This window comes from Prionailurus viverrinus, unplaced genomic scaffold, assembly GCF_022837055.1.
Source record: "Prionailurus viverrinus isolate Anna unplaced genomic scaffold, UM_Priviv_1.0 scaffold_35, whole genome shotgun sequence".
NCBI lineage: Eukaryota > Metazoa > Chordata > Mammalia > Carnivora > Felidae > Prionailurus > Prionailurus viverrinus.
Window position 1 is genome coordinate 4922936 of NW_025927605.1, and position 27660 is coordinate 4950595.

The 27660-nt window shown below is 54.8% G+C and overlaps 3 protein-coding genes across 6 annotated transcripts; 1 reads left to right on the plus strand and 2 right to left on the minus strand.

Moving 5' to 3' along the window:
* The first annotated feature begins 5952 nt into the window (after positions 1 to 5952).
* PGAP3 (post-GPI attachment to proteins phospholipase 3) lies at positions 5953 to 20463 on the plus strand. Of its 3 annotated transcripts, none has more exons than XR_007149430.1 (8): positions 5953 to 6572; positions 7808 to 7905; positions 8724 to 8876; positions 16825 to 16887; positions 17483 to 17560; positions 17914 to 18050; positions 18350 to 18554; positions 18719 to 20463. XR_007149430.1 is itself a non-coding variant. In XM_047845685.1 (8 exons), the coding sequence occupies exons 1-8, from the start codon at positions 6392 to 6394 to the stop codon at positions 18780 to 18782; spliced, it is 963 nt and encodes a 320-aa protein (XP_047701641.1). In that variant the 5' UTR covers positions 5959 to 6391; the 3' UTR covers positions 18783 to 20463. The 3 variants fall into 3 exon arrangements, 2 of the variants coding, with proteins under 2 accessions (XP_047701642.1, XP_047701641.1); XM_047845685.1 differs by having other exon boundaries at positions 5959 to 6572; positions 17499 to 17560; XM_047845686.1 differs by lacking the exon at positions 8724 to 8876 and having other exon boundaries at positions 5954 to 6572; positions 17499 to 17560.
* TCAP (titin-cap) lies at positions 9957 to 27572 on the minus strand. Of its 2 annotated transcripts, XR_007149431.1 has the most exons (4): positions 25667 to 27572; positions 24726 to 25419; positions 14236 to 14240; positions 9957 to 9967 (listed from the first exon to the last, which is right to left on the minus strand). XR_007149431.1 is itself a non-coding variant. In XM_047845689.1 (2 exons), exons 1-2 carry the CDS (start codon positions 25774 to 25776, stop codon positions 25026 to 25028), a joined length of 504 nt encoding a protein of 167 aa, XP_047701645.1. In that variant the 5' UTR covers positions 25777 to 27572; the 3' UTR covers positions 24583 to 25025. The 2 variants fall into 2 exon arrangements, 1 of the variants encoding a protein (XP_047701645.1); XM_047845689.1 differs by lacking the exons at positions 9957 to 9967; positions 14236 to 14240 and having other exon boundaries at positions 24583 to 25419.
* PNMT (phenylethanolamine N-methyltransferase) lies at positions 21079 to 22808 on the minus strand. The gene is made up of 3 exons (XM_047845688.1): positions 22508 to 22808; positions 21690 to 21897; positions 21079 to 21586 (listed from the first exon to the last, which is right to left on the minus strand). Exons 1-3 carry the CDS (start codon positions 22713 to 22715, stop codon positions 21145 to 21147), a joined length of 858 nt encoding a protein of 285 aa, XP_047701644.1. The 5' UTR covers positions 22716 to 22808; the 3' UTR covers positions 21079 to 21144.
* Positions 27573 to 27660: the final 88 nt, after the last annotated feature.

Below are 27660 nucleotides of genomic sequence, written 5' to 3' on the forward strand. Positions count from 1 at the left end.
TACCCTTCTTTAACAGCATGGTGAGTCCACCTCTGGCTCTAACCAGCAATGTGCAAACTACAGGTTAAGTTCATTTGGAAGTTTGGTCATCGAGCCAATTTAGATGATCAAGACAAGTCTTTTTTTTTTTTTAAGAAATAGAATGCAATACGGGGTGCCTGGGTGGCTCAGTCAGTTAAGCAGTTGACTCTTAGTTTCATGATCTCACGGTTTGTGACTTTGAGCCCAGACTCGGGCTTCGTGCCATCAGTGCAGAACCTGCTTGGGATTCTCTCTCTCCCTCTCTCTGCCCCTCCCCCACTTGTGCTCTAAACAAATGAATAAATAAATAAAACTTTAAGAAAAAAGAAATAGAATGCAATGGAAATGATCTGTGTACGTCGCATGTTAATGTGGGTAAGGGTATGTGTGTGTGATGGGTGATGATATACAATGGATTTATCCCTTGGATAATAGTCACAAACGTTCAAGAAATACCGCTGAGTATGGGGACACAGCGGCCCTTTGGGATGGGCATTAATATCTCTATTTTCTCTAGCGTTAGAGTTGGAGTTGATTAAGGTGAGGGCAAGATCAAGGAAAAGAGGCTCAGATGAGTTAACCAATTTGCCCAGGAGCATCTGTCTCAGAGCTAATGAGGGAAAAGGTGAACACCTAGCCAAAACTAGTCCCTCACCCTCACTCATCACAAACCCAAATCCAGGGACCTGGTCAAGGTGCCTCTCGGCCCTCAGGGAAAGGAGACACTAGACCTAGTCCCAAGAGTCACTTGTGGGTCATGCACTGGAGCACTTGCTCTTCAAGAGACCATCAGGGTGTTAGGATCAGCATCAGAGATGTCCCTTCCCACCCTCCCCTGCCCTGGTGTTAAGAGGGTTTGTCCAGCCAAGAAAGCTGCTGTGCAACCGTCCTTTACTGGACCCTTCCTCCATGTCCCTGTCTGTCCTAGAGCCACATCCCTCATCTCGCAGAGTCCTGGGTTGTCAGAAGGCAGATGTTCTCTTTCCCCATTTTGCAGAAGAGGAACACTGAAACTCCAAGGGAACGAAGAGAAACTGAGCCAGGAGTTTGGCTTCATGCGCTCTGCTCCAGGACTGGGAATCAAGGGTACCATGAACTCTCCCTCCCCCAGGGTGTAGTGGAGCCAGAAAGGCTCTCCAAGATATCTGAGTAACTACCAGTATTCTCCTACAAAGATCCCATGTCCCCCCACTGCCTCACTCCCACCCAGTCAACAAGTGCACCCTCTCGGCATCCAGATTCCAGGGGAAAAAAAACCCAGACTGGGGACAATGCTCAGTCCCAGTGGGCTGCCCAGAGAAGGCGGGGCCAGAGGGAGTGGACCGGGAGTAGGGTTGGGGGAGGAGCGGGGTCAGAACTCACGCCCGGGGAGGAGGCTCGAGAGGGGCCAGTCTTCCAAAGAGAATGAGCCCATTCAGAGCTGGGAAGGAAGGGGAAAAAACCTTGTCTGGTGTTTGACAAGAGGAGAGGAAGGGGGGCAGGGGTGGGCGCTGCTGATTCGCTTCTCCCCTCAATTGCCTCTCCAGCAGGGCCTGGCAGGAGAGCCAAGGAAAGAGGATGTCTAAGGGACAGAGGTTGAAGGGGGGCCTGGGGTTGGTGGGGGGGAGGGGGAGCTGCTGGAGGAGCCTGAGAGTTTGCCAGCAGGGTCCAGTGAGGGGCCTGGGGAGAGGGAGACAGCTTCAGGGGAGAGGGGTGACTGCAGGGCAGAGGAGAGCCAAGAGAAGGGCAGAGGGCAGATATATGAGATCTGCCAGAGGAGGTGCTGGCCTGCGGGCAGTGGAGGTATCCACTGGCACTGAGGTGGCACGATGGGGCTCTGGCTTAGAGAGGTGACCTCTAAGGATCAACAGGCTGGGGTCTGGACCCAGCAGCCTGTGAAATGCCAGTCAATCATTGACCAGCCACTGAGACTGGGGAACACAGGAGGCCATGTGTGTGTGTGTGTGTGTGTGTGTGTGTGTGTGTGTCTGTTTGTTGGCACCAGAGTCTCCTCCCTTCTGCCTACCTCACCAGCCAGCCAGCCTGGGGTCAGAGGACTGAAAATAAACAGAAAAAGGGAGGAGACGGTCCACAGTCCGAGGTTCAGGCCACAAACTGGTGCCTACCCCATAGGGCCTTGAGTCTGGGGCATGAGTTGCTGGGGAAGTGTCTATGAATTAGTTATTTGGAAGGAGTCCCCCAAGAGTGGGCACAAAGCCTCCCTGGGGCCATAGGAAAGTAATCTGAAAGCTTCTGATGAGAAAATCTTCCCTTCTAAAGTGGCCCTTTAAGAACACTTGCTACCTAGCCACTGGGAGCCCAGGGTTAGGCGTAGGCCCTAGGTAGCAAAGAGCAGAGCCTAAATTGACATACCAGACACGCTACCCCTGGGCCTGCTGATCACCTCCCTCAACCCTTGTCACCCCATGTCAGGAATGCAGGCCCAAGGCCTGAGGAATCTGCCTTTCTCTCTCTCTAGGTTGCTTTGCTAAGACAGAATGCATTCTTGCGCCCTCAGCCTTCCCTGGCTTTAATGCCTATAGGAGAAGTACACGTGGTTTCCATCTTGGCCCATGGATTGTGCTCCCGTATCCTGTGCTGTGTGTTTGTGCTGGCCATCTAACGTGCGTCTCGGTTTATCTAGGGATCCTTTCTCAGATAGTAGCTGGGCTGTGTGGGCTTGAATAAGGCTTTCATTTTGCTGTGTGAAATATGAGAGTTGGACTGAAGAGTTCCTGGTTGCAGTGTTTTAGACGTCGTGTGGGGGCAGCGACTCCTTCAACCCCGTGCTTATTCCCTGAAAGCCCCCCTGAGCCGCCCCTCTGCCAGATTCCAGGTTCCAGATTCTTTGTTTCACAAACACTGAGTTTGCCTGCTCTACTCAACCCTTCAGAACTCGGAACTCACCTGGCTTGCTGCTAGAGATCCAGACTACTGGGATGTGACTGAGGACATTTTTGCCTCTGGCTTTTGGTTTGGGGAAGAGGAGGCTAGGAAGCTTCCAGAAGCACAAAACTGTGGCAATCATGAAGTCCTGATTTGGTGAGGCAGTGTCAGTTTCAGATGATTTCATTCACTGGACCCACGTTGTTGATTCTTCTTTTGTTGTTATTTTTCTGTTTTTGTTTTCGTTTTGTTTTTGGGGTTTTTTTGCCCTTTACGTCCAGTAGCTCTTTGAGATCTATCGAGTGATTTCACCTCTATCAGGTGAAAGCACTAGCCTTTGACCTCCCCGAATGCTGCTCTTGCCCTCTTTTAATCCTACCCCCTGCCCTCTTCACAGAATAAATGTTTTACTTTTTAACTTAATTTTTTTTTATTTTCAGTAACCTCTACACCCAACATGGGGCTCAAACTCACAACCCCAAGATCAAGAGCTGCATGCTCTACCAACTGAGCCCTCCAGGCACCCCTAAGGTAAATGTTTTCAACATAAATTTCATTTGTTCCAGCGCTAAAACATCTCCCAATGGCTTTCCGTTGCCTAAGCTCTTCACTGTGACCCAAGACCTGACAGAATCTGGTCTCTGGCCTTCCAGCCACATAGGCTTCCTTTCTGTTTTTCAAAGATGCCAAAATTAGTTCCTGCCTTAGGGCCTTTGCACTGACCATTCCCTCAGCCTAGAACAATCTGCCCCCAGGTGTTAACAGGGCTGGCTCCTTCTGGTCACCTAGGTTTCAGCTCCAACGTCACATTTTCAAAAAGGCCTTCTCTGATCACCCAATCCAAAGTAGCTTTCTCCTCCCTCCCCATTCCATTACAACTTTCCCGATTTACATTATCCAATTCTATAACTCCACACATGTCACTACATGAAGCTGTTTGTTTGGTTTTGTTTTGTTAACATTTTCCCTTTGTTTTTAACGGTTCACGTAATATAGGATGAGGCCTCCAAAATCGGAAGTGTAAAGGTTTTAAAAGAGCCCTATCTCTAGCTCGGATTACTCTCAAAGGGAGAATCCTGCTTTGTTAGGATTTCATCCTCTTTTCTAAATTTCCTACCTTATTTTTTTTTTAAGACTTTATTTTTAAGTAATCGCTACACCCAACAGGGGCTCAAACTTAACAACCCCGATATCAAGATGAGTTGCCGGCGCCTGGTTGGCTAAGTTGTTACAGTGTACCACTCTTGATCTAGGAGTTGTGAGTTCGAACCCTAGCCCAACGTTGGGTGTAGAGATTACTTAAAAATAAAATCTTAGGGGCACCTGGGTGGCTCAGTCAGTTAAGCGTCCGACTCGGTTTCAGCTCAGGTTATGATCTCACAGTTTTGTGAGTTTGAGTCCCTTGTCAGGCTCCATGCTGATTGTGCAGCGCCTGCTAGGGATTCTATGTCTGCCTCTCTCTGCCCCTCCCCTGCTGTCTCTCTCTCTCTCTCAAAAATAAATAAACATTAAAAAAAAAATGAAGACTTAAAAAAATAAAATAAAATCTTAAAAAAAAAAAAAAGAGTCGCATGCGCCACCAACTGAGCCAGCCACGCAACTTAAAATTTCCTCGTCTTTAAATGGACGTGCTCATTAAAAGATTCATCCCAGAATCATATTAAGGACAAAATGAAATAAGGTAGTAGGAAAGGACTGGTCTATCAGACGCAAAGTAGTATTAGTACTAGATTGTTTCCCTGTCAGCTCCTGGAGGGCTGAGAAGTTGTTTTGTTCTTTTTAGCTTCCCAATCCGTATCAACTGGGTGCTCAACTCCAGGGGGCACTATTCATGTTGTACTTAACTTGAAGAGGCACTAATCACAGAAAATACAATGTGAATGGTGCACCCCTGAGCGCCATTCACAGTAAATACAATGTGAATGGTGCCTCCTGGAGTTGTGCCTTGCCTAGCCTGGTGCTAGAGCTAAGAACTCAGGAAATGTTTACTAAATGAATAAGTGAATGGAATACAATTTTACTTCATGTTCATTTCACTTCTCAATCAATATAAAAAGTTGACCCGGGGTGGAGAGTGGGAGAGGAGGAAAGGCTGTCATTAATCTACACACACTAATTACGCATCTAGGCTACAAGGCTTCCATGCTTCAATGAGATGGGCATATTTGTGTGTGCTGTGGTGGTGTAGGCAGGAGGAGTGGATGTTAAAGCAAGTATCCTATTCCCAAAAGTCCTTCTCTTGATTTTCCTTGAAATGTTACACCTCTTGGATCTCAGCCTCATCTAAATCACGCTGATGGATTTAGCACCCAATTTTTCAACGTTGAATTATATTGTTCATTCATTTAAAAAGGAAGGAAGGAAGGAAGGGAGGGAGGGAGGGAAGAAAGAAGAGATGCGTTCTTAGCGCCTAACATGATACAAATTGTGTACTAGTGCTGGAAGTAGAGTAGTAAACAAGACAGCAGAGGTCCCCACCCTGCCTAGGGAAAACATACCACTGTATTTTATATCATCCTCCAGGTGTTACCGCCCTCGGAAGTGGTGTTTAAACTGAGCCTAGAAGGGGTGCCTGGGTGGCTCAGTCGGTTAAGCGTCCGACTTCCGATCAGGTCATGATCTCGTGGCCTGTGAGTTCGAGCCCCGCGTTGGGCTCTGTGCTGACAGCTTAGAGCCTGGAGCCTGTTTCAGATTCTGTGTCTTCCTCTCTCTGACCCTCGCCTGTTCATGCTCTGTCTCTCCCTGTCTCAAAAATAAAACGTTAAAAAAAAAATTTTTTTTTTAACTGAGCCTAGAAGAATAAGCACGCCTGAGACTACAAATGATACAGATAAGGCAAGGCCGGGAGGGTTGAGAAACATGGCCCCTTGGCTCTGGCGCAGGGGCCAGATCGTACAGGGTTTGTGGAGTCATGATTTTATCCTGAGGTACTTGGGAGCCAGTAAAGAATTTTAACAAAAGTGACAGGGTCAAATTTGAATTTGGAAACGGAACGCGGACTGGAGAGGACAAAGGTAGGAGGAGACAAAAGCCTCCCTTCCGGGAGACTCGGAAAGGGACTACTGCGGCAGTCTCGGCGACAGATGATGGTGATGTCTTTAACCAGGGTGGTGCCAGGGGAGATGGGGAAAGACATGGGCAGTTCCAGGTGCACTAGGAAGCGAAACCCGACGGGGGGGCTGGTGAAAGAATAATAACCGTACTTCAAATACAGAGACCATGGAGAAGAAACAAGACGTATATTGATAGAAAAAAGAAAAAAAAAAAAACAACTATTTTGCTCCTTAAGCCACCTGGCGTCCCCCTTCTCTTAACCCTGCCGCCTCGATATATGCAGATGACAGTAAGATGAGGGGCGGGGCAGGCGCCCACAGCAATCCGGGAACTTTTATTTAAAGTGCGTGGACGTCACCGGAGAGCAGAATAAAGAACACAAGGCACTTCCTGTTACTCCGGAAGTGAAGGCTCTTAAGCTGCTCCGCCGGCGGAGGGCCAGATTGAAGGGATGGCCGGGCGGACCGCGCGGCTGGTGCTGCTGGCTGGGGCAGCCGCACTAGCAAGCGGCTCCCAGGGCGACCGCGAGCCGGTGTACCGCGACTGCGTGCACCGGTGCGAGGAGCGGAACTGCTCAGGGGGCGCACTGAGGCACTTCCGCTCCCGCCAGCCAATCTACATGAGTCTAGCAGGTAAGCCCCTCCCCGCATCAAGCCCCGCCCCTCGCCTTGGCTCCGCCCCTTGCGCCCCCAAACCACCTTTGAGCCTTACCTTCTTCCCCCGGGGTCCGTTGTTGTGTGTGTGAATGGAGCCCCAGGGTGGTTAGAGCATCATCAGACGGTCTTACTTTCCCAGAAGCTTTCATGTTTCACTTTATTTATTCAGTCAAATGGGAAGTTATTTAATACTCCTGGGTACAGGCCCTAGAATGACACTGAAATCAGACCAGCATCCTGCCGTTCGGGGTCACAGTCTGCACAGGGACATTAGCCTTCTCCAGTGCAAGGTAAAGGATGATTTGAGCACTAGAGGACCCTAGGGCAAGCAGTAGGAGCATATGGCAGGAAGGAATCGTTTCTTGCTTTGAGAGGGTAGGGACCGTGATCATCTTGGAACGTTCTGTGATGGAAGGGCTTCAAGATGGATACATTAAATTTGGACCTGTGGCCATAATGGTCACCTGTCGTGTGACAGGTGTCACAATAGGTCAGTTAATTTTCACAGCCCTATAAGGTAGTTTCTCTTAACCCAGTTTTACAATGGGGAAATTCGGAGAGGTTAAGTTCCCTGCCCAAAGTCACACAGCCAGTAAGTGGTAAAGTGGAATTTCCAGTTGCGGCCTGTCCGACTACAAGTTTGTTCTCTTTACTATCCCTTTGCGTTCCAGAGCGAACGGAGAGAGTGGAGGCCCTGGGCAGATGTGGGCATATCCAGTAGCTTGGTTTACTCAGGGAGCAGGGTGCGGGGTGCCTGAAAAGGAGTATAGAAAATAAAGCTGGGAAAGGAATTTGGGGACTCAAAAGTCAGAGTGAAGAATTTGGGCTTCATTTTCATAGGACGGGGGTAAGATGGCAAGAGTTCTTCCCTGGCAAGTGCGAGCAAAGCCTGAATTCAGGAAGAGAAAACATAAACCCACCTGTCCACTAATGAGCCCACCAGATGCCGAAGTTCCCTTCTTGGTGAAAGGAGAAGAGAAAAACATCTCTGTTTGCTCATTGCACATCCCCGTCCCCTAAAACACATGCACACAAACACATACTTTTCTACCGTCTCTCGTACATCCTAGCGGGAAGCCAGCATTTTGAGACTTCTTCCGGTCCTCTCCACCCTGCAGGCCCTCTTAGCCTGCCTTTGAGCTTGAGTCCCATCTGCACTCTCTGTGCCTCCCGTGATAAGGAGTTCACCAGGTCACATTTCTCTGTTTCAGGCTGGACCTGTCAGGACGACTGTAAGTATGAGTGTATGTGGGTCACTGTTGGCCTCTACCTCAAGGAAGGTCACAAAGTGCCTCAGTTCCATGGCAAGGTGAGTTGGAGGGTCAGGAGAAGTGGATGGTGGCAGCGTGGGAGGAGTAAGACACCCCCCAGTTAGACCACACCATCCAAGCAGTCTGAGCTGTGGGGTGATGGGCGTGTGTTTGGGGCGGGTACCTGTTCTCAAAATCTGCGGGTTTTCGTATAATCAGATGGAACCAATGTATCCTGGCTCTAGATTTGGAATAACAAGGTCTGGGAAGCTTTGTGGTCTCAGCCATGCTGGAGTTCTTAGGGTGGTTGAATGTCCTTGCTACGAGGACAAATTTTCTGACCCTCCACAGCATGCTTTCTTTTGCTTTTTCAGTAGAAGTTCAGATTAAAATAGTAATACCCCCTCAGATTGCCCAGTGAGTCATGGTTTGCTAGTGCTTTTTCATCCACTGTGATTTTGTTCTGGACTATTGAGGTTGGCAAGAATTATTTTCCCCAATTTGTCAGAGTAAGCGGAGGCTCAGAGGCCTGTGGCCAGTGGTAGAGAAGGAGTATATTAGGATCTCTGTCTTCCTGATGGCAAGTCTAGGCTGTTTCTACCAGACCATACTGAGCCGTCTACACTGGCCCATCTGGTCTTCCCAGAGACCAGGCTTATAGTGCTGTGAGTGGTGGCCAAGATAGAGGGATGACCTTCAGCTAAGGACTGGAGGAGAGCTCATTGACCCAAAGAGGGACTATACGTGAGGCTTTGGCCGAGGACCAGAGCTAAGGAGCCAACTGAGGACCTGTTGATGTGGCATGTCAAGGAAAAGCATGTTGGGCTAGCTGGGGGTTGCTTGCTGCTCAGGCCCCCTCCATGTGCTCCCTTTTCAGTGGCCCTTCTCCCGGTTCCTGTTCTTCCAAGAGCCAGCTTCTGCCATGGCCTCTTTCCTCAACGGCTTGGCCAGCCTGGTGATGCTCTGCCGCTACCATACCTCCGTGCCAGCCTCCTCCCCCATGTATCCCACCTGCGTGGCCTTCGCCTGGGTAGGTAACTTGGCAGTATTCCTGCTGTACGCCATCATCTAGGAAGGAGGAACTCTTAGATCCCCATTCTCACGCAACAGGAGCTTCCCTTCACCTACCTTCCCCTCTGATTGCCAGGTCTAAAATTGCAGCTGTGGGGTGGTCAGGCCTAGGGAGAACACAGGGAAGGTGCTGAATCAGACTTTACCTTTCTAGCAGAGTCCTAGGCCAGGATATTTGGAAGGGAGGGAGGAGGCCACTAAGAGACCCCATAGGGCAATTTACAAGCACAGAAGGGAGATGGGTGCTAGGGAGCATGCTGGGACCACAGGTCTTTCCGGGCCCCCCCTCCCCACCCCGAAGACTCAAAGCAATCTCAATCCTAGTCCAGGTCTGGAGGTACGGCAGTCACAGTACTCTATGTAGAGCTCAGCCTGGTCTTAGACCATCCCTGAGAAGCCGAAATATGTTCCATGTGAGTATCCAGAGAGGGCTCTGAGCTTTACAGGTGACTGGTCAGAGAAGCCTGGAATTGTGTGAGAAACATGGACTAGGGTATACATATGAACTGTGACAACCTTGGGGGGTGGGTATGAGAGTAAGAGGTTGCAATCAGAGACCCCACTGTAAGCCTTAGGGAAACAGTCTGCTCATTTACCTTCCTGCCACCAAAGCAGCCATTAATTCATGTATTGAGCCTACTATGTGCTCGGCACTTTGCTGGGTGCTGGAGATCCAAAAGTATATAAAAACAGACAGGGGGCACCTGGCTGCCTCACTCATAGAGTGTGTAACTCTTTTTTTTTTTTTTTTTTTTTAAGTTTATTTATTTTGAGAGACACAGAGAGCAGAGGAGGGGCAGAGAGAGAGGGAGAGACAGAATCCCAGGCAGGCTCCGTACTGTCAGCACAGAGCCCGGTGTGGGGCTTGAACTCATGAACCATGAGATCATGACCTGAGCCGAAACCAAGAGTCGGATGCTTAACCAACTGAGCCACCCAGGTGCCCCTCTTTTTTTTTTTAATAGGCTTCACACCCAGCATGGAACCCAGTGAGGGGCTTGAACTCACAACCCCGAGATCAAGACCTGAGCTGAAATCAAGAGTCAGATGCTTAACCGACTGAGCTACCCAGGCGCCCTATAGAACATGCAACTCTTGATATCAGGGTCGTGAGTTCAAGTTCCACATTGGAGGTGGAGCTTACTTGAACAAAACAAAACAAAACAAAGACAAAAACAAAAACAAAAACAAAAAGGTTCCTCCGGTAGTAACCACACAAGCACACAATTGAACGTAAAAGTACAGTTCTGGGGAAAGTGCCGTGGAGATGTGTTGCAGGGGTGTGTGATGGGGTACTAGACCAGTACAGGGCAATCAGGGAAGGCTTCCCTGAGGAAGGGGCCTCTGAGGTAAGATTGGAATGATGAATGAATGTTAGCTAGGTGAATGCAGGGAGAGTAGGAGGAGTCATCTACATAGAAGACATAGAATGTGGACAGGCAGAAGAGAGTGAGAACCTGAAAGGCTAGGGGGTCGGCCATACAGGAAGCCAGGGAGTAGGTACGACAGGTAAGCAGGTAGGCAGTGAATGGGGCTAGCCCATGGAGAGCCTGGGGGGCACATTAACACTTTAGATCTGGACTTTCAAAGCATCAGGAAGCAATGAGGGTCAGAGAGAAGAGGTTTCATGAATAGATTTGCTTGGAAAACTCATTCTGGCTACTGTGTAGCAAACAGATTAGAGGGGGTAAGAGTGGATGCAGGCAGCCAGTTAGTTTTCGCATAGGGCACAGTAGCTAGACTGGTGGGGGGGGAGGGGGGGTTATTGAAGAGAACTATGTTTGAGCTATGTTTTGAGTTGACTTTAAAATTTTTAATTTATTTTATTTATTTAACAAGCCCATGCATAGCTCTTACTGTACGTCAGGCACCATTCTAAGCATTTTCTAAATATTAACCTTGTTAATCGCATAAATAGCTTATGAGATAGGTAGTATTATTATCCCGAGTTTACAGATGGAAACCAAGGGCTGGAAAGGTTAAGTAACCTGCCCTAGGAGCCAGAGTTTGAACCCAGGCATCTGGTTCCAGAGTCTGCACTTTTTTTTTTTCTTTTTTTTTAAGTAGACACCATGCCCAGCGTGGGGCTTGGACTCACTCATATCCCTGAGATCAAGGGTCACATGCTCTACTGACTGAGCCAGCCAGGTGCCCCCAGAGTCTGCACTCTTACTATCTTAGCTGTGTTGACAAGCCTCAGTCGTAGGTTAGATGAGGAAAGAGGAATCAGGAATAACCCGGTGTTCCCACTTATGAGAGAGTGATAGAAGCCATGAGTGTGCATGAGATCACCGAGGGGAGCTTAGCAAGAAGAGAAGGGATCTAGGATGGAGCCCTGAGGAGCCCCAAACATAATGATTAGATCAAGAAGGTTGAGCCAGCGACAGAGTCAGGAGTGGCTGGAGGGGTAGGTGGAAAACTAGGATACCATGTGATTGGGAAGCCCTGGGACAAGAACAGGGAGGAGAGGGTAGGCCGTCCTCTTGAATTCTGCTGGACAATCAAGAGAACTTTAGGACACCCTGGATCTGGCCACCCTGAGGTCTCTGAGGACCTTAGGAAAACTGGTAGTGTGGGGGTGCTAAGAAGTCCAGGCCAAGCCTCAGACTTAGGACCTGGGGATTGGAAGGAGGGCAGGGGCGGGGAGGCTGTTAAGCCTCTGGGAAATGTTGATCCTTCGTAATCTTTTCTATTTAACAAATATTAATAATAAGTGTTATATGAATTGCGTAACAGGCATTGTCCTAAGTCCTTTACATATATTTTTCTCATTCAATCCTCATAATACCACCGTGAGCTCTGAGTAAGGCTCAGAGAGGGAAAACCTTGTCAAAGTCACCAGCTCACAAGTTGGTGACGGGTGGAGACAGGAGCACTTAGCCCCTCTCCTGGGCTGTCTCCATGATAAATGTCTGTTGAGCATTTGCTGTGGGTAGAGGCAGGAGTTAGCACTTGTGGGAACTGAGGCACCTGCCTCAAGAAGCTAAGCCTGGTGGGAAGTGCTGGTCCAGCTGGCCCAGGAGGCAGAATGCAGGCAGAGCCGAGGAGGGCTCTGGTAGAGAGCCCTCGAAGTAGTAAGGTGGGGAGACGTGTCCTCTAAGTGGAGAAGTCTTCCAGGGAAGCCCAGAGAGGGAGAGAGCCTCCATCGGGGACTCACAGGCCCGATAAGGCCTAGACGCATACAGATGAGGGGAGAAGAGGTTGGATTTCTGCATTCCAGGCTGGTGGCCCAGCAGCAGCAATGGGATGGAAGCTGGAGGATGTGGGCACCGGGATAGGCAGCCTTGGAAAGGTCAGCCTGGCTGTGGTGTGGCTGAGTGCAAGGCGGTGGAGGGAGGTGAGGTGGCACAGAGAGGGCCCTGAGTGCTGAGGGGCAGGAGCTCTCGCATAGGCAGGGGGCTGGCATCCGCATGTCCTGTCACCGGCCCGGGAGGGATAGAACCACCACTTCCTGTTTAGGCCTCTCTCAGAGGAAAGAATTTGGTCCTGGCCAAGAAAGCAGGAAGGGCAGAGAAGCTGAGGAGAGTACACCTGTCCCTTGGGGTTCTTCCAGGGGTCGCTGCTTTCTGGGCCCACAGCCTGTACGCCCCGCCCCCAGCCCTGCCTGAGAGCACTGGACAGCCCTGCCTGCCTGAACTCCCTGAACAAAGCTTAGAGCCTCCTTGGAGAGATACACAGGTCTGAGGGACCTCAGAGGGTCGCAGCCCTTGCCAGTGGTCACGTCACAACGCTCGTCTTGATCTCCCTGATTCGTGGGTCTTTCATTTCACTGGCATGTGCCACTCAGCTTCCTTCTTGGTGAGGGTCACGCCTCCCAGTACCCTTGTAGTCCAGTGTGACCGAGGACCCTGAGGGACAGAGCAGGAGAAGTTAGATTGAGAGAGGGCAGATACCTGGGGCCCGTGTCTTAGGACATCCTACGGAATATGGGGCTCTGGGACATAGAACCTCCTCATGCTATCACTAGGTCCTTGAGGGACAGAGTCTCAGTGTCCACACTCCCTCTGATGACCCAGTCTGGATTGTACACTTGATCTTTAGTCCTGTGCGCCTGTGTTTATAGGAGGGAGGGATCCTGAGCTGAATGGAGGGTGTGGCAGTGGACTTTGTCTTGGGCTGGGTCTTCTGGAGGAGTGGGGCTCCTGATTTCTGTTGGGATAGGACGGGAAGGCCTTTTCCAGGTTCAGTCTTGGGCAGTGGGGTGGGCAGGGGGTTCTCTCAGTCTTTTTTCCTGGGAAACGAGGAGACCCTGCCCCAGCAGGGCTGATGAAGCTGGCACCAGAAGGGAGCCTCTGCCTTGACATTTGGATCTGGGCTTGGGCTGGGAAGCTGCCAAAGCTCTGCACATCACAGACCTTTGACTTCAGGGAGCTGGGGGCCCCTGCTGTCTGTAGAGCCAGGAGGCCAAACCAGTTCCCCTCCCCTTTGCCCAGTGAAGAAAGGTCCTGAGAAGTAGAGGTGAGAGAATGAGAGTGCCAGCAAAGCCCAAACCGTCTCTGCAGGATGCTTGGTGGAGGTGGGGACTGACTGTGCTCTACCTCTGCTGAGGAAACTACCAGAAGAGACAGGTTGAGTCTGCAGCAGAAGGATGGTTAGACTTCAGGAATGACTTCCCATTGGTCCGAGAATGGCAGGAAATCAAGGAATCTTTTTTGATGGTGGAAGAAGCCATCTTTCCCCCAACTCCATCTGCCTCTTCCCCTCTTCTCTCTCAGGAGTGAAGCGGAGCAGGGTTGCCCTGACTGAGGCAGGGGATGAGACACTGTGGCCTCTGGGAGGGGGGCAGGGTGGCAGCAGGCGTCATATTTAACATTCTGCCTCCCCCACTTCTGAGACACTGAGCTATTTAAAGACCCACATGTCCCCACCACCACGGTGTCAATGACAGCCCCGAGCACTGGGGCTTAGCACTGGGGTCGAATTCCTGACAGATCTGGCTCATTTGGCATCCAACCAGTTTCACGGCTGTGATATTTTTGTCTCAATTTTCTTATTTTCCAACAGACTGAAACAGCCTCCCGCTCTCCCTCACCCAGCCTTCCCTGTCCCCTTCCATTTCCACCCTGTTGGCACCCTGCCCCTGGCCTCCCCCTTTCCTCAGTGTTTACACAAAGCTCCTGGGGCCCTGCTGGGCAGCCCAGCACCCTCCTGGCCTGTCTGATTGGCCAGCTACCATCTACCTCCCCCCATTCTGCTCAAGCTTGGCTGAGGAGTCTGGGAGCAGCCATACACTTGAGGCTTGGAACCTTTCCCTTCCTTCCCCGTCTGTCTGTCCCCTTTGCTTGAGTCTTGGTTACAAACTCTGAGTGAAGAGAAACAGTATCTCTTCTGTGACTCCTGGGGGGAGACTGACATTTATGGGAATACCTACTATGTGCCAGGCAGCCGTAACAGCAGCTGTTTATTGAGTGGCTTCTTTGTGCCAGACGTTCTACAGACATCATCTTCAGGACCCTCTTATGCAGTGGGTATTATTATTATTAACCCCATTTGCTAGATGAGACAACTGAGACTCAGAGATGTTATTGGTTCAAGATCATATTTAGGGGCTGAGGCAGAACTTGAATCCAGGGTCCGTCTTATTATGGAGGCTCTGGAAATTCTGCCTCTAGCACGAACAGTGGGGTGGGCCAAGGCAGCCGTGGGGAGACTACCTCTTCTCCCCCTGGACTCCTTTGGCCTTCAGGGAGAGTGGGAGGCAGACTTGGCCTCTTTAGCTTCAGGTCTGTGGAGAGATGTGAGAGTCCCATTCTGCTCAACAAACTGGGAACAAATAACACCTAATGGTTTACCCTGTCCTGGGCACTGTGCTATACATTGTGTTTGTATTGCTCATTAAATCCTTGTCAATACTATGATTATTCCCATTTTACAGAGGAGAAAACCAAGGCACAGCAAGGCTAAATAACTTGCCCAAGGACACACGGGAAATGCAGAGCTAGGATTCGAACCCTGGTAGTCTGACCCTTGGCCCTGCATTCTTAATGACACTATCTCCCAAGTCTGAGGAGAGGGCCAGAAGAGGAGTCCCTCATAATGGGACACTTCCCAGGGAAGAGGGGACATTTCAGGGGTGCAGAGTCCAGGCTTCAGGTGGGTCTCTATAAGTGGGAGGCACCCTGGGGAGGCAGTTGGACAGGGGACCAAGCAGTTCCCATTCCATCCTGTAGAGCTAAGCCCTGACCCTGTGCTCCCTCTCCCCCGCTTCCAGTGTTCCAGCCACCACTTAGCTCAGTCCTCTTGTCACCTCTCCCTTCCTGCTGTGGGTGACAAGGAGGCCTGGTTGGCTGCCAGTCCCTGCTGCCTTTCCCTCCACCTCCCTCTCATACTGGCTCTGGGGCCATTCTCCTCCCCAAGAGTGTCCCTGTTCCTGGCCTTCCCTGGAGACCTGGCCCATGTGATCTCCTGGGCTCTGTCTCCAGCCCCAAGTCTGCTCCTCTCTCCATGCTGACCCTGAGCGTCACAGACCTCGTGGGAGCAGTGTCTGAGAAGCCACCCTGTTCTGTCCCATTTTCCAGCTTCCAGACCATGCCTCATATACCATCTCTGGGGAAGACCCAGGGATGGGACTGGATGGCCATCTTCAAAGGAGCAAGCAACCAGACTTAGAATAATCACCTGATGTCAGGGCTGGAAAGGGACAAAGGATCACTTAGGCTAGCTCCTGACTAGTCACAGGGGAAAGCTCAGGCCCAGAGGGCAGGGCCTTTGTCCAGGTCATGAGGAACATAAGCCGAGAGATTCAGCCTAGGACCCAGGCCAGACAGGCTTGCATGGGGCTACCTGAGCTTCCAGAGACCTCTAGTGCTGACTGGCTTTGCACAGAGTCTTGCCTGCCTCCACCCCTTTGCACTTCCCATTCTCTCATAAGCCCCTTCAGGCCTGCGATAGGGAACCCATCCCACTGTCTGACCCTGCTGCAGGACTGGATAGAGAGGCCTCTTCCCTGCTTCTTCTGTCCTGTGCCTGGCCAGTCTTCCTGCTGTCCTGGACCCAAGTGAGCAGCTCCTGGCCTTTACCTGTCTTTGGCAGGCCTGTCCCACCCTAGGGCATCCCTCTCTATCTCTAGGGCATTCTAGGGCGGACCTCAGGCTGCCGGTTTTTTTCCTCTGACCAGTTGTCACTAGTTTCCCGGCCCAATGTAGGGAACCTCCACCTTAGCCCGCCCTTCTTTCAGTGATTTTGGGCTCTACCATGGATACAGCGCTGACTCCCACAAGGTCTAGGACTCATTTGCAAGATGTTTTGTACTGTCTCCTTGCAGTTAATTTCCAGGGAAAAGGCCTCGAATGGTCTCCTGGGCCCTTGCCCACCACAGCCCCTTCAACCTTCTGTTCCTCCCAGAGCCTCAGAGCAGCAGCCACTGGTCTGGCAGGTTGGGCTGGGCCACCCAGGAGGAAGCTGGGCTCAGTTGGCCAGCCTCCTCCATAGAGACTTGGCCCCAGTGGGATCTGCTTGATCTCCCTCCCTTGCTTGCTTTCCTCGGGACACACCCCAAGCTGGCTCAAGCCCCTCCACCCCACCCACTTCATTCCCGCCCCCAGAGGCTGAGGTCACTGGCTCCCCTGGCCAGGGTGGGGCTGTCATCACCTGCCAGTTGGGGGAGGAGGCAAGGTCCCCCCAGGGGCTGTTGTCTTAGCGATTGAGTAAGCAGGGAACTTGGATGTGCCGGAACTGGGAACTGGTTCCCAGGCCAGGCCGGAACCTGTGGAGGCTGCAGCCCCCATGGCCCAGGGGGTTCAGGGTTCTGGGAAGCTGAGGGCACGGGTTTGTTCTGTGGGCTTCAGGGGCAAGGGAAAGCATGTTTCTCTGCTCCAAAGAGCCCCTTCCCCAAAGAGAGACTCCTGTGAATGCTCTAGGGGTCCTCCCCACGTCGAGACACCATGCTTACCAGCCCCTCCCTACAGGTCTCCCTCAATGCTTGGTTCTGGTCCACAGTCTTCCACACCAAGGACACCGACCTCACAGAGGTGAGCACCCCTTCGGCCCCTCTCCTGCTTGGGACAGTCCCACAGGAGCCCAGAAGAGGTGGGGGTCAGCTCTTCAGTTTCATAGGGACTCCATTGACAGAGCACTCGCTATGTGCTAGACATTTTTAACCTATTTGTGCCCTTGAGCGTCACTTGACCCTGGTGAGGTAGGTGTGATTATTGGCTCTTCTTAACTGATGAGGCAGCTGAACCTTGGAAAGGCAGAACTACTCACCCCCCCCAAGGGTGCAGCCGGTTCTTGGGCGCAGGGCTGTGGGACTCGAGGCTGCGCTCCAGATTCTGTGGTGTGCTCATGTATTTTGGAGTCTTGGCAGGCACCTCCACCGATGCCTCCAAAGCCTCGCTGCTGAATGCATTTTAAAAAGTTGTAGAATATGAATACAAGGGTCCGACTGTTAAATTCAGGAGTGAACCAGCAACAGGCAGAAGGGGCACGAGACATGGACCCCCATGTTAGAGTACGGCTGCGCCTCTGCCCCCCCCCTTTGCCCCCACCCCTGGTGGGTCCTCTGGGGGCCCTGCCCATACAAAACCTTTTCCGCCTCCCCTCCCCTCACACTGGCCCCTCACCCAGCTCTCCCCGTCCTCAGAAAATGGATTACTTCTGTGCGTCCACCGTCATCCTACACTCTGTCTATCTGTGCTGCGTCAGGTGAGCCCATCTTGGCCTCTGTGGGGGCAAAATCAGGCACTGGGGGCAGAAAGGGGTCACCTTACCCACCTTGGGGGTGCTGTCCTCAGGGTCTTGCACCCCAACACACACACACACCCTCCAGGCTGTTCTGAATGGGGACTCGGGGGGTAGAATTGGCTCTTTCCAAGGAGCAGAGGCACTTGATCCCAGGCCCCTGGAGGTGGATTGGAGGCCTGCCCAGCTGGCTTGTTTTGGTGGGGGGAGGAGGGCAGTGGCTTCTACATACTGATGTCGGGGTGAAGGGATGTTTAGGAAATGCTGCCCTGGGCACGGGCCGCCCTCCACCTGAGCAGCTCTGGATGGTGGGGCAGGACCGTGGGGCTGCAGCACCCGGCTGTGGCCAGTGCGTTTCGGGCCCTCCTGCTGCTAATGCTGACCGCGCATGTCTCCTACCTGAGCCTCGTCCATTTCGACTATGGCTACAACCTGGCGGCCAATGTGGCTATTGGTGAGGCACGGGGAGGGACCTGAGGCTCCTGGGGTTATGGGGGAGTGGGGGACCCAGCCCATCTGTAGAACTGCTGGCCTGGGGTGGAGGTACGGATTTGGTGCTGTTCCTGGAGAAGGTTCTAGAGAGCCCCTTAGGGTGGGGGAAGGGGAAAGAATTTGGGGTGGGAGAGAGGGGGGGGTGGCAGGAGAGTCTGAAGGTGGTCCTGGGGTCAAAGAGCATGAGGATGGTGGAGGTTTTGTTGGGGGGAGAAGGAGGTCCAGGGAGTGAGCCTCTCCCCACCCCCCGCCCGCACCCAGGCCTGGTGAACGTGGTGTGGTGGCTGGCCTGGTGCCTGCGGAACCAGCGGCGGCTGCCTCACGTGCGCAAGTGCATGGTGGTGGTCCTGCTGCTTCAGGGGCTGTCCCTGCTTGAGCTGCTCGACTTCCCACCTTTCTTCTGGGTCCTGGACGCCCACGCCATCTGGCACATCAGCACCATCCCGGTCCACGTCCTGTTCTTCAGGTGGGTGCTGCTCCCTGCCCAGTGTGCACCTTCTTTGTGCCCATCCTCACCCGCTCCTTTGAGGAGACTGAGGCCTCTGTGCACACTGGCCCCCCCTGCCTATACTCACCCCCATGGGGTGCTCTCAAAGCCATACCTCAGTGGGCTCCTCCCTCTGCCCACAGCTTTCTGGAAGATGACAGCCTGTATCTGCTGAAGGAATCAGAAGCCAAGTTCAAGCTGGACTGAAGGCCCTGGGAGCGTGTCTGCCCCACTGGGGGTCCTGCCCTCTCCCTGCTGCTCCCCTTCTCCTCATAATCCTTGAGATGATTAATTTTTTTTTTCCTTTTAGCATCTTGAACTTGGACATGAAGGGTGTGGGCCCAGAATCATGTAACTGCCCATCCCCTTGCTTGCCCCCACATGGCCCTCCCAGGCCTTGGAGTCTGTTCAGGCTTGGCCTCTCAGCATCTGGGGTTAGAGAATGGGCAGCCTCTCTGGTTCCTGGAACAGAACTGGAGTAGAACTGTGTTCTTAGCTCCACCAAGAGGAGAGCTGCCTCTGCCTCCCCATCAGCCTCTTCCCCACATCCCCTCAGTGCCTGGGTGGTTCCCACAGCCTTTTGTCTATCTGGGAAACCAGGTACCACAGGCCTTTGGGGACAGTGGGGTCCCCTCCTGTTACCCCCCTGCCCTCCTCCAGGGCACCACTAGGTGGCACTAGACTCTTGCTCTTTGGCTACCCAAGTTCCAAGGTTGGTCCCATTCTCCCTATGGGATCTTGAGGGACTAAGCCCCTGGGACTGGGGAGTGGTCTTACCCTGACTGTTGCTTCAGCCAGACCCCCAAGAGGCCTCACTATGTTCCTTCCCCCTTCAAGGCCAGAACCCCACCGAGCCCAGGACGGGAATCCCTCTGGCTCTTCTGCTGCTGTTCTGGTTGAGAGCCTGCACATGAATGTGTACGGGAGTGTGAACCAGACTGAGTGCAGAGGTGACAGAGTGGTGGGCACAGGCCTGAGGTGTGTGGGATGCTGGGTGGGACAGTGTGCATGAGCGTGGGTGGAGAGTGGGGTGGGGTGTGAGTGGTTTTAAAGTGTGTGCTGCAGGACAGGTGGGTGACTGTGAGTGCCATGAGTGTACCACACAGTGGGGGCAGGTTGGAGAAATATGGGGTATCGAGTTACCGCCAACAAGTACCTATTGAGTGCTAGCTCTGCACAAGGCCCCAGGCCAGGCAGAGAGCCAGGATATCCTCAAAGTCTGGCTGGGGGTACGAGTGTCCAGGCTGCATGTGTGTGTTTCTGTCCATTGCCCCCACTTTACAGCCCTCCAAATCTCGGAGGGCCCACACACAACTCAAGATCACCCTCCAGAACCAGCCTCTTGGGAGTCAGAGGGAGGTGGGGAAATGGAGATCCTCTGCGCCTCTCCAGCCTTCTGTCTCCTTGCCTAGGCTTGGTTGGCCTTCCCTTCCCGGAGTAACCTACCTGCTAAGCCCCTTTGTCACAGCCTGGACCCTGGGAAGGGGGGCAATCTGAGGGACTGGGGGAGGAGGATTGTGGCTGGCTCTGGTTTCTGGCCTTCCCAGAGACAGGCAGGGGCCACGCTCTACCTGCACCCCAGTAAAGGTGACCCCTGCTAGTTGCCAGCAGCCCTGGCACATTTGTGCTCCGCAAGGATAGGACATGAAGCTCCAGAAACTTTCCATCCAAAGGCAGTCTGTGTGATTGGAGCAGGGAGTCTGGATGCTTGTTCTTTCCCTGCCCTCTTGCCCTCCCTGGAGTCGGGGCACTGTACTAGGACTCCAACCTTAGACTTGGGTGACCTGTGGTTTGTTTTTTGTTTTTTTCTTTTTTTATATTGAGAACTATTTTAAGGTGAGAGAGAGGGTAGCAAGGAACATTCTTAATAAACGAATTCTCAGCCTCACCTACCCTTGTTCAGCTCATTTGTGTGAGTAGTGTGGGCATGGAGGGAGGGAGAAGACACCTGGCTGGAGGCAATAGGCAGGTGGGGTCTCTACCTAGGCACTGGGGGTGGGGATGGCAGGGACCAGATGCAGAGCAGCAGCAGAGCTGGGCGGAGCTCCAGTCCAGGGGGAGTGGGCTCTGGGAGAGGGAACTGGTGCCTGCATTGTAACTCCTTCCCCCTGCACTGTCCACTTCAGTCTCCTGATTATCTCCCCACTCCTCCCCTTCTGGCCTGAACTAGGCTCTACTACTGTTTGTTACTTAACCTTCCTGAGTTTCACCTGCAAACAGGACAATTGGACCTGCTGAATGTGAGGGCTGAAAGGACCTAATAGGTGCCTGGCACATAGCAGATGCTGAATGAATACCCGCTGACCTTGGCTTTCCTTAGTTTGGGAAGAATGAGTGGTAAAGAAACCTACCTTCATGGAAGCTTCTGAGGAAAAAAAAAAAAAAAAAGGCTAGGGTTGGTGGCTTTCACACCCCCACAACCCTAGAGAGAGCTCTGGGCCCTTGTTTCCCAGAAGAGCCACACACAGCTGACACTCAGCGGGAGGAACTGATTTCTTTATTAGGCGCCACCACAGATGACAGGGAATCTGGATATATGAGAGCCATCAGCACAGGGTGCACTGGGCCATCACACCCCCACCTTCTTCTGGGCCCAGGCGAAGAAGATGCCCTTGACATCGTCTACACCTGTCTGAAGGCAGGCAGGCATGACGTAAGTGCGCAGGTCCCGCACCTCATAGCCGCTACGAACCAAGGCCTCCACCACCTTCTCCTTACACATGGGTACCACCACCAGCCGGGCCTCCCCAGCCAGGTACCATGACTCCTCTAGGGCCCCGATGAGGAGGAGGTGCCCCCCAGGCCTCAGCAGAGTGGTGATGTGGTCCAGGGCCCTCTGGAAGCTGGCAAGGTCTGGGCTTACAGCCTCCAGGCAGAAGGCAGAGACCAGGGCATCGGCAGGCAGGGGCGCCAGGCTCCCAGCACCCAGGGGCTGGGGCTGATGCACATCGATGTGCAAGACCCGCTTCACCCTGGCTCGCAGCTGGCGCTCCTTTTCCTGCCAGGGCTCGCTGTGCAGGGGCAGAAGGCAGGGTCAGGACCAGGGCTCAGGGCCGCCCCACGTTCAGTCCTCTGTTGCCCCCCTGCCAGCCACTCCATGGGAAGCTCCCTTACCCCTTGCCCTCAATGAGGCAGACGTGCTGGCTGTACATGCTCCAGTCGAAGGCCCCGGGCTCCTCCCGAAGCCAGAGCCCCAGCTCCCGGCGGTTCACCTCCAGAAAATCTGTCATGGTGATGTCCTCAAAGTGGGTGCAGGCGCTGAGCAGCTGGTATATGGTGGGGCCTGAACCAATGTCGATGAGGGTGTGTCCAGACACCTCACCTGGGAGGGCACAGGGGAAGAGGGTCCTGGTGCCAGCCCTGTCCAAGCATCCCCTGCCTCGGTCACTCTCTCCCTTACCTGCTTCTCCCTCCCTCATTCCCTTCCTCCTCTGTAAAGTGTATCTCCATCTGGAAGACACATTAGCTAACCTGGATCTGAGTCCCCCCACCCCGTCCAACACAGACTGACTTGCCTTGGGAAAGGAACTTAGACAATCTGAGATTCAAGTCCCACATCTGCGGAACTGTCCTTACAGTGAGACTTAAGTGGGGAAATCCTACAGTGACGGGCAGTCCCCCGCCAGTTGCCTCTTCCCTCCCCAATCTCTGCTTCCATCTCTTTTCTTGGCGTCTTTCTTCATCTGGGGCCCTTTCCTGCACCCCCCACTTCACCTCTCAATTGTGAAGGATCTGCACCCCCCCATGCCCTCCTCACAGATCTCTCTATGCCCCCCCGCCCCCGCAAAGGGATATTGCTTCTCTTCCTCTTCTATTTTCACTCCTAACTACCTATCTGTGCTCCTTGGCCCCCCTCGGGCTCTGGCGTATGCCCCTTTAGCTCCCTGATGACTTCTTCTTGTCCTCTCGGCCTCAGTTTCCCCCGCGCTCACCAGTGGCGAAGGTCTGTGCCAAGCAGCTCAGCTTCCAAGGCCCGACGCCATCCGGGCTGCTCAGGTCGCCCCGAGGGGGCGCGTAGTTGTTGCGGAGGTAGGCGCGGGGCTCGAAGCGCTGGTAGGCGGAGGCGACCGCCGCCCGGCCCGGGTGCGGGTCCGAGTCGGGGACTGCGCCCGCAGCGGGATTCGGGTCTGCCGCACTCATGCTGCCGCCGCCGCCCGCCGGGTCCTCGCGCTTCGCGGTCCCTTTATGTGCCGCCCAAGTCCCGGCCCGACCCTCCGCTGCGGGGGCGGCGGCTGCGCCAGGAACCGCCCGGGGCCCCGCGTTGCATTTCCCCCACCCCATCCATCTCCTTTAGTGTCCGAGCGGCAGACACTCGGGGCGCGTGTGGGGCGGCCCGGGCACGTGTGACCCCCACCCCCGCCCCGCTCCTCCGCTGCGCCCGCGCCCCGCCACTCTGCCTCACCGGGCCTGGCCCCAGGCAGCCAGCTTCGTGCCCCCAAGACCCTTAGATCCCCCGCCCCGCCAGCCCCTAGCTCTTCCCGTCGCTCTCCTCCAGCTCCCCGGCCATTCACCCCCTTCGCCCGGCACCCCATTCCTTCTCTTTGGCCCAGGGTCCAGTCGGCGCTGTCCCACTGCCCACCTCCCAGCGCTCTCGTCCCAACCCCGGGCCCGGCCCCCTGCGGGCTCTCCTTCCTCTGAGACACCGCGTCCCACATCCACCCCTTTCCTTGGTTTGGTCACCCCAGCTCCCCCTTCCCTCCTCCAGCCCTCTTTCGTCCTTTCCTCCCAACCCTCGCTCCCCAGCGCCCCCCACACCCACTCCGGAAAGGACAGTCCGTTCTGGCCTCCGCCACCGTCGCGGTCGCCCCGGGGCCCTAGAGCGGAGCTCCGGCCCCGCCCGTCCGATGGCAGCAGCGATAGGGGATGTGAGCGGGGCTAATGCACTTAGCCTTCCGAACAGCGGGGCCTCCCTGCGGGCCCTGCAGGCTCTGAGCCGCTTATCTGGGGGCTTCTGAAGGCAGAAGGTCGGAACATCCTAGCCATGTCGGGCACGCGGGTCCCTGGTGAGGGCGGAAGGACGCAGGTGTTCCCTGGCCTGCCGCGGTCGCCAGGGGGCGCGGGCTGGGCCTTCGGTGCCAAGGGATTTGGGGTTGCACCAGTCTGGGGTCTCTGACCCCTCTCCTTCCCCAGCCCACACTGCATTCCCCTTTCTTGGGGAGGGGGTCAGGCCAGGCCTGTAGGTCCTGCTTGGCACTCCAGGTCAAGATGCCAGGGTCTCCCCTCCTTTCTACCCCAAATGGGAAGTGGATTCCATGGAGCTATCTCCATGGTCTTCCTGGAGTGGACCCCTTTGGGCCAGTCCAGTGCACCTCTGCCCTACGAGCTACGTAGGCTACGAGCCCCTGTCCAGATGGGCCCCTAGCCTCCTCTGTGCCCTCACCTCTGTGCCCTCACCGGTCCCCACCTTGTCCCAAGAGGAACATGTCTCCTTGTTGGGCCAGGCAATCAGGTTGGGACATGAGTCACAACAGCTGCAGCGGTCACAGACAAGAACCCGACCCTCCACTCCCCACAGCCCACCCTGGGCTCCCTGGGCAGGGTGGGTAGAGCGGCTGACCGGAGCCAAGGACTGATCCTGTCTGGATTCAGAACTGAGAGGTAGGTCAGCCTCCGGGTCAGTGACCCCATCCACACCCTTAGGTACAGCCAAGGACAATCCTGGTGCCAGCCCCCTCCCTATTCTCCATGAGATCATTTAAACACACCCTGGATGCCAGCTGGCCTGCTGGGCACTGCCCAGTGCCAGGGGACTGGACACAGAGTCCAGGAACTGCACAGCAGAGCCAGGGCATGGAAGGGGGCCTGGACAGACAGCCACCCTATTTACAGCTCTGTTCCTGTCTCCTCTGCCCCCACCACCAAGCATGGAGCGTACCCACTAGCTCTGCCATATTTAGCCCAGATGCAAGGCCTATTCCCAGAAGTGAGCATGGGGGGACACCAATGGGCTGGCCCCCACAAGGAAAGAGACGAAAAGTCTGGAACACAATTGAGCATTTATTGCAGCACTAACAGAGGATGCTGGGGGCCCCACTCTGCCTCTGCCTTCTTCACGTCCCCCTCACGCCAGTCTTCTCCAAGCCTCTTCTCAGAGCATTCCAGATCCCCTTAACACTTTTCCTCATCTTTCTCTGAAGCTGAAGCCTGGACCAGGGTCATTCCTCTCAGGGACCTCTTGTCCTCACCAGCATCTTTTGTCCCTTCTCCTGGGGCTGGGGGTACTCGGCTGTGCTGGCCCCCAGCTCTCTACCCTTAGTGTCCACTGTCTTTGCCCCCCTCCCTTTGGGAACTCAGGGGACCCAGGCATCCTGGCCTCTGGCTCCCTCCTCCCCTAGCCCCCAACTCTGGGCAAACTACAAAGCATCCATGGCCAGCAGCTGCCCTCCATGGTCCTAGCCAGGAAGGGCCCAGCCCACAGTGGGCACAGTGGAGCCCGAGTCACCGTCCCTCTCAGCCTCTCTGTGCTTCCTGGGACATGGAGCGGGACAGGGAGCGACGAAGGGCACCGGGCTTGCTGACAGGCACCACAGGGGGCAGCTGCTTGGTGATCTCGGCCACGTCCTGGCGCTCCACACACTGGCCCCCCAGGGCTGTCTCCAGTGCCAGCAGCTCCCGCAGCTGGAGGGGGGTGTCCTCGCGTTCCTCCTTGGCGGCACCCATCTTGGCGGGGGTGAAGATGGGCAGTGGCAGCACCCGCTGGTAGGGCAGCTGGTACTCCTGCAGCCCGCGGCCGAGGATGCCCATACGCATCACCAACCAGGGGGAACGCTGCACCAGCGCCTGGCACTGTCCCTGCCGGTGGTAGGTCTCATGCCGCTGGGTGTCCTCCTCGTGCAGAGAGCAACTGGGGAGGAGAGGGGAGGGGGGTACCCAGCTCCTGAAATCTGCTACCCTCCAGTCACGAGCTGGGTAGGGGGCTCCCTGGGGCTGCCAGGACTTGGGGTGCGGAAGGGGTGACTCCACTCTCCCCAGTGGGCCCTCTCCTTGTCCCTACCCCCAGAAACTTCTGCAGGGCTTTGTGCTCTGGCCTCCTGAGCCTCAGGAGGGGTGTTGTAGGGGAGAGGAGGAACTCCCAGCTGGCTGGCACTCACCCCTCCTCAGGCCGTGTGGACAGCGTCAGATCCTTCCATTCAGCCCAGAAGGCTTCTCGCCGCTCACAGTCCTCCTCGGACACCTGGCAGCTCAGCTCTGCGGTCGCCATGATCAGTGCTCACTCCCTCTCAGCTCTGCTCCTCCCAGGCCCTTTAAATAGCCCCCTCCTCCACCTCCTCCAGGGGCTATTTTCAGCCCCTCTGGCGTCAGATGCTATAAGCAGAGCCAAGGCTCACTGATGGGGGACTCTGAGCCCAGGGTGGGGGTTGCGGTACCTGGATTCCAGCTGCCCCCGCCGGGTCAGCAGTCAGCTTCCAAAGAGATCAAGATGCTCCAGAGGAGGGCAGAAGTCCTCAGAGTGACACCTCCAGGTGTCTGACACTCCTTTGACACTGTCTGAGACCAGGCACGTGCCCAGCCTCGTGCCACCTTGGCACTTGCCCTCTGCCCCACCCCTTTCCTCTTGCCCAGGGAAGACAGCAGCCTGTCTGTAAACAGAGCAGGAAATGGCAGGAATCGAGGCCCATTCTGGGCTCTGTACCAGGCCATCAGGTCCTACCCCCACTCCTCTCCTCTGCCTGGGATCAAGGGCATAGCCCCTGGCCATGCCCCTTGACAGGAAGGGACAGTGCAACCACATCCTCAGGTGTCTGCACCCAGAGTCCTGGTCCCCAACTGCCACCACCACACTGGCAGGAAATTACTTGGTTAATTCCATACCTGGGACCCTGGGCATGAACCTTTGCCAGAGGTTTTCCTTTCTCGTGGCCAGTGGTCAGAGAAGTGGTTTCCCAAGTCAGGCCAGTCAGGTCGTAAAGAGCAGATGTGGGTGGCCGCCCCTATCACCAACACCCCCAAGCAGGTGAGATGGGAATTCAGGGGCTCTGATGAGTGGTACAATCAGATCTGGCTCTAACTCCAACTCAGCCATAAACAGGCTGAGCATGGGGAAGTCCCTGCCCCTCTCTGGGCCTCGTTCTCTGGTCTCAACAGCCTGACCAGTTCTATGCCATCTGGGAGGGGCCTGGCTCTCCTTCAAGGGGAGCTGGATGGCTGCTGGGGAAGCCGAGCACCCAAGGGGAGCAACTCACGGTGCAGGAATATACGTGGCACAGAGCACAGGAGTGGGAGTGAGGAATGAGGGCATCACTGAGTGGACACAGCAAAGGGCACGGGAAGAGGCCACACAGGAGCAGAGGGCCTTGCCGGGACAGCACAGCGCCCAGCAGCTGGAGAGGCCCATGGGCACCCACCTGGGGCAGAACTGCGCACTCCTGATTACCAAAGCAGCAGGCCTGATTCTCGTTTTCTTCTAATAACAGCCCCATGATCTAACGAGTCTCATTTTTACAAAGCAGGAAATGGAGGCTCAGAGAGGTAGATTTACCCAGGGTCACACACCTAACAAGGCCCAAGATAGTACCCTTCTGGCCATATGCTAGTTGCCCCATGGAAAGCCTGCGGGCAGGGAGGGAGGAAGGAGGGCAGGTGTGGCAGTGGCCCCTGTTAGCCCCGCCCCCGCCCCCCCCCCCCCCTCGGAGCTGACTCTATGCTGCCCCTAGTGAGTGCGCTCGGAGCGGAGAGGGTAGGTGAGTGCAGCAAGAGAGGGAGACCTGAGATGCCTCGTTGACCCAGGAGCCCGGGCCCCACCCCAGGCCGGCTGTGGGAGCCCAAGGACAGTCAAGGCCTGCCATGCTTGCTGCTGGAGTCTCTCCTACCTCCCCCCAGATCCTGGGCAGGAGATTTTCCCCTGACTTTCCCTCAGAGGAGGCCTGGCTGGGGGGGGGGGGGGGGGGGGGGCATTTTTCTCTGACCAATCATCTGTCCAGCTGGACCGGTCAGGAAAGTGGGGGTGTTCAGGAACTGAGTCCCCATTGGCTCCACACTCCCTCTGGTTCTGCAAGGGTGTGAGAGGGTGTTGTCCACAGTGCTGCACTTCTCTTCCTTCAGGAGGCCAGGCAGGAGGGGCTGCTTTTTCTTTTCTTTTTTTTTT

Coding starts and splice junctions, on each gene's coding strand:
- PNMT (XM_047845688.1), bottom strand. CDS start 22,715: ATGAGTGCGGCAGACCCGAATCCCGCTGCGGGCGCAGTCCCCGACTCG. Junction 21,898..22,507: donor GGCACAGACCTTCGCCACTG/GTGAGCGCGGGG, acceptor GTGCCCTCCCAG/GTGAGGTGTCTGGACACACC. Junction 21,587..21,689: donor TGCCTCATTGAGGGCAAGGG/GTAAGGGAGCTT, acceptor GCCCCTGCACAG/CGAGCCCTGGCAGGAAAAGG.
- PGAP3 (XM_047845685.1), top strand. CDS start 6,392: ATGGCCGGGCGGACCGCGCGGCTGGTGCTGCTGGCTGGGGCAGCCGCA. Junction 7,906..8,723: donor TGCCTCAGTTCCATGGCAAG/GTGAGTTGGAGG, acceptor CTCCCTTTTCAG/TGGCCCTTCTCCCGGTTCCT. Junction 18,555..18,718: donor GTCCACGTCCTGTTCTTCAG/GTGGGTGCTGCT, acceptor CTCTGCCCACAG/CTTTCTGGAAGATGACAGCC.
- TCAP (XM_047845689.1), bottom strand. CDS start 25,776: ATGGCGACCGCAGAGCTGAGCTGCCAGGTGTCCGAGGAGGACTGTGAG. Junction 25,420..25,666: donor TCCACACGGCCTGAGGAGGG/GTGAGTGCCAGC, acceptor TCTCCTCCCCAG/TTGCTCTCTGCACGAGGAGG.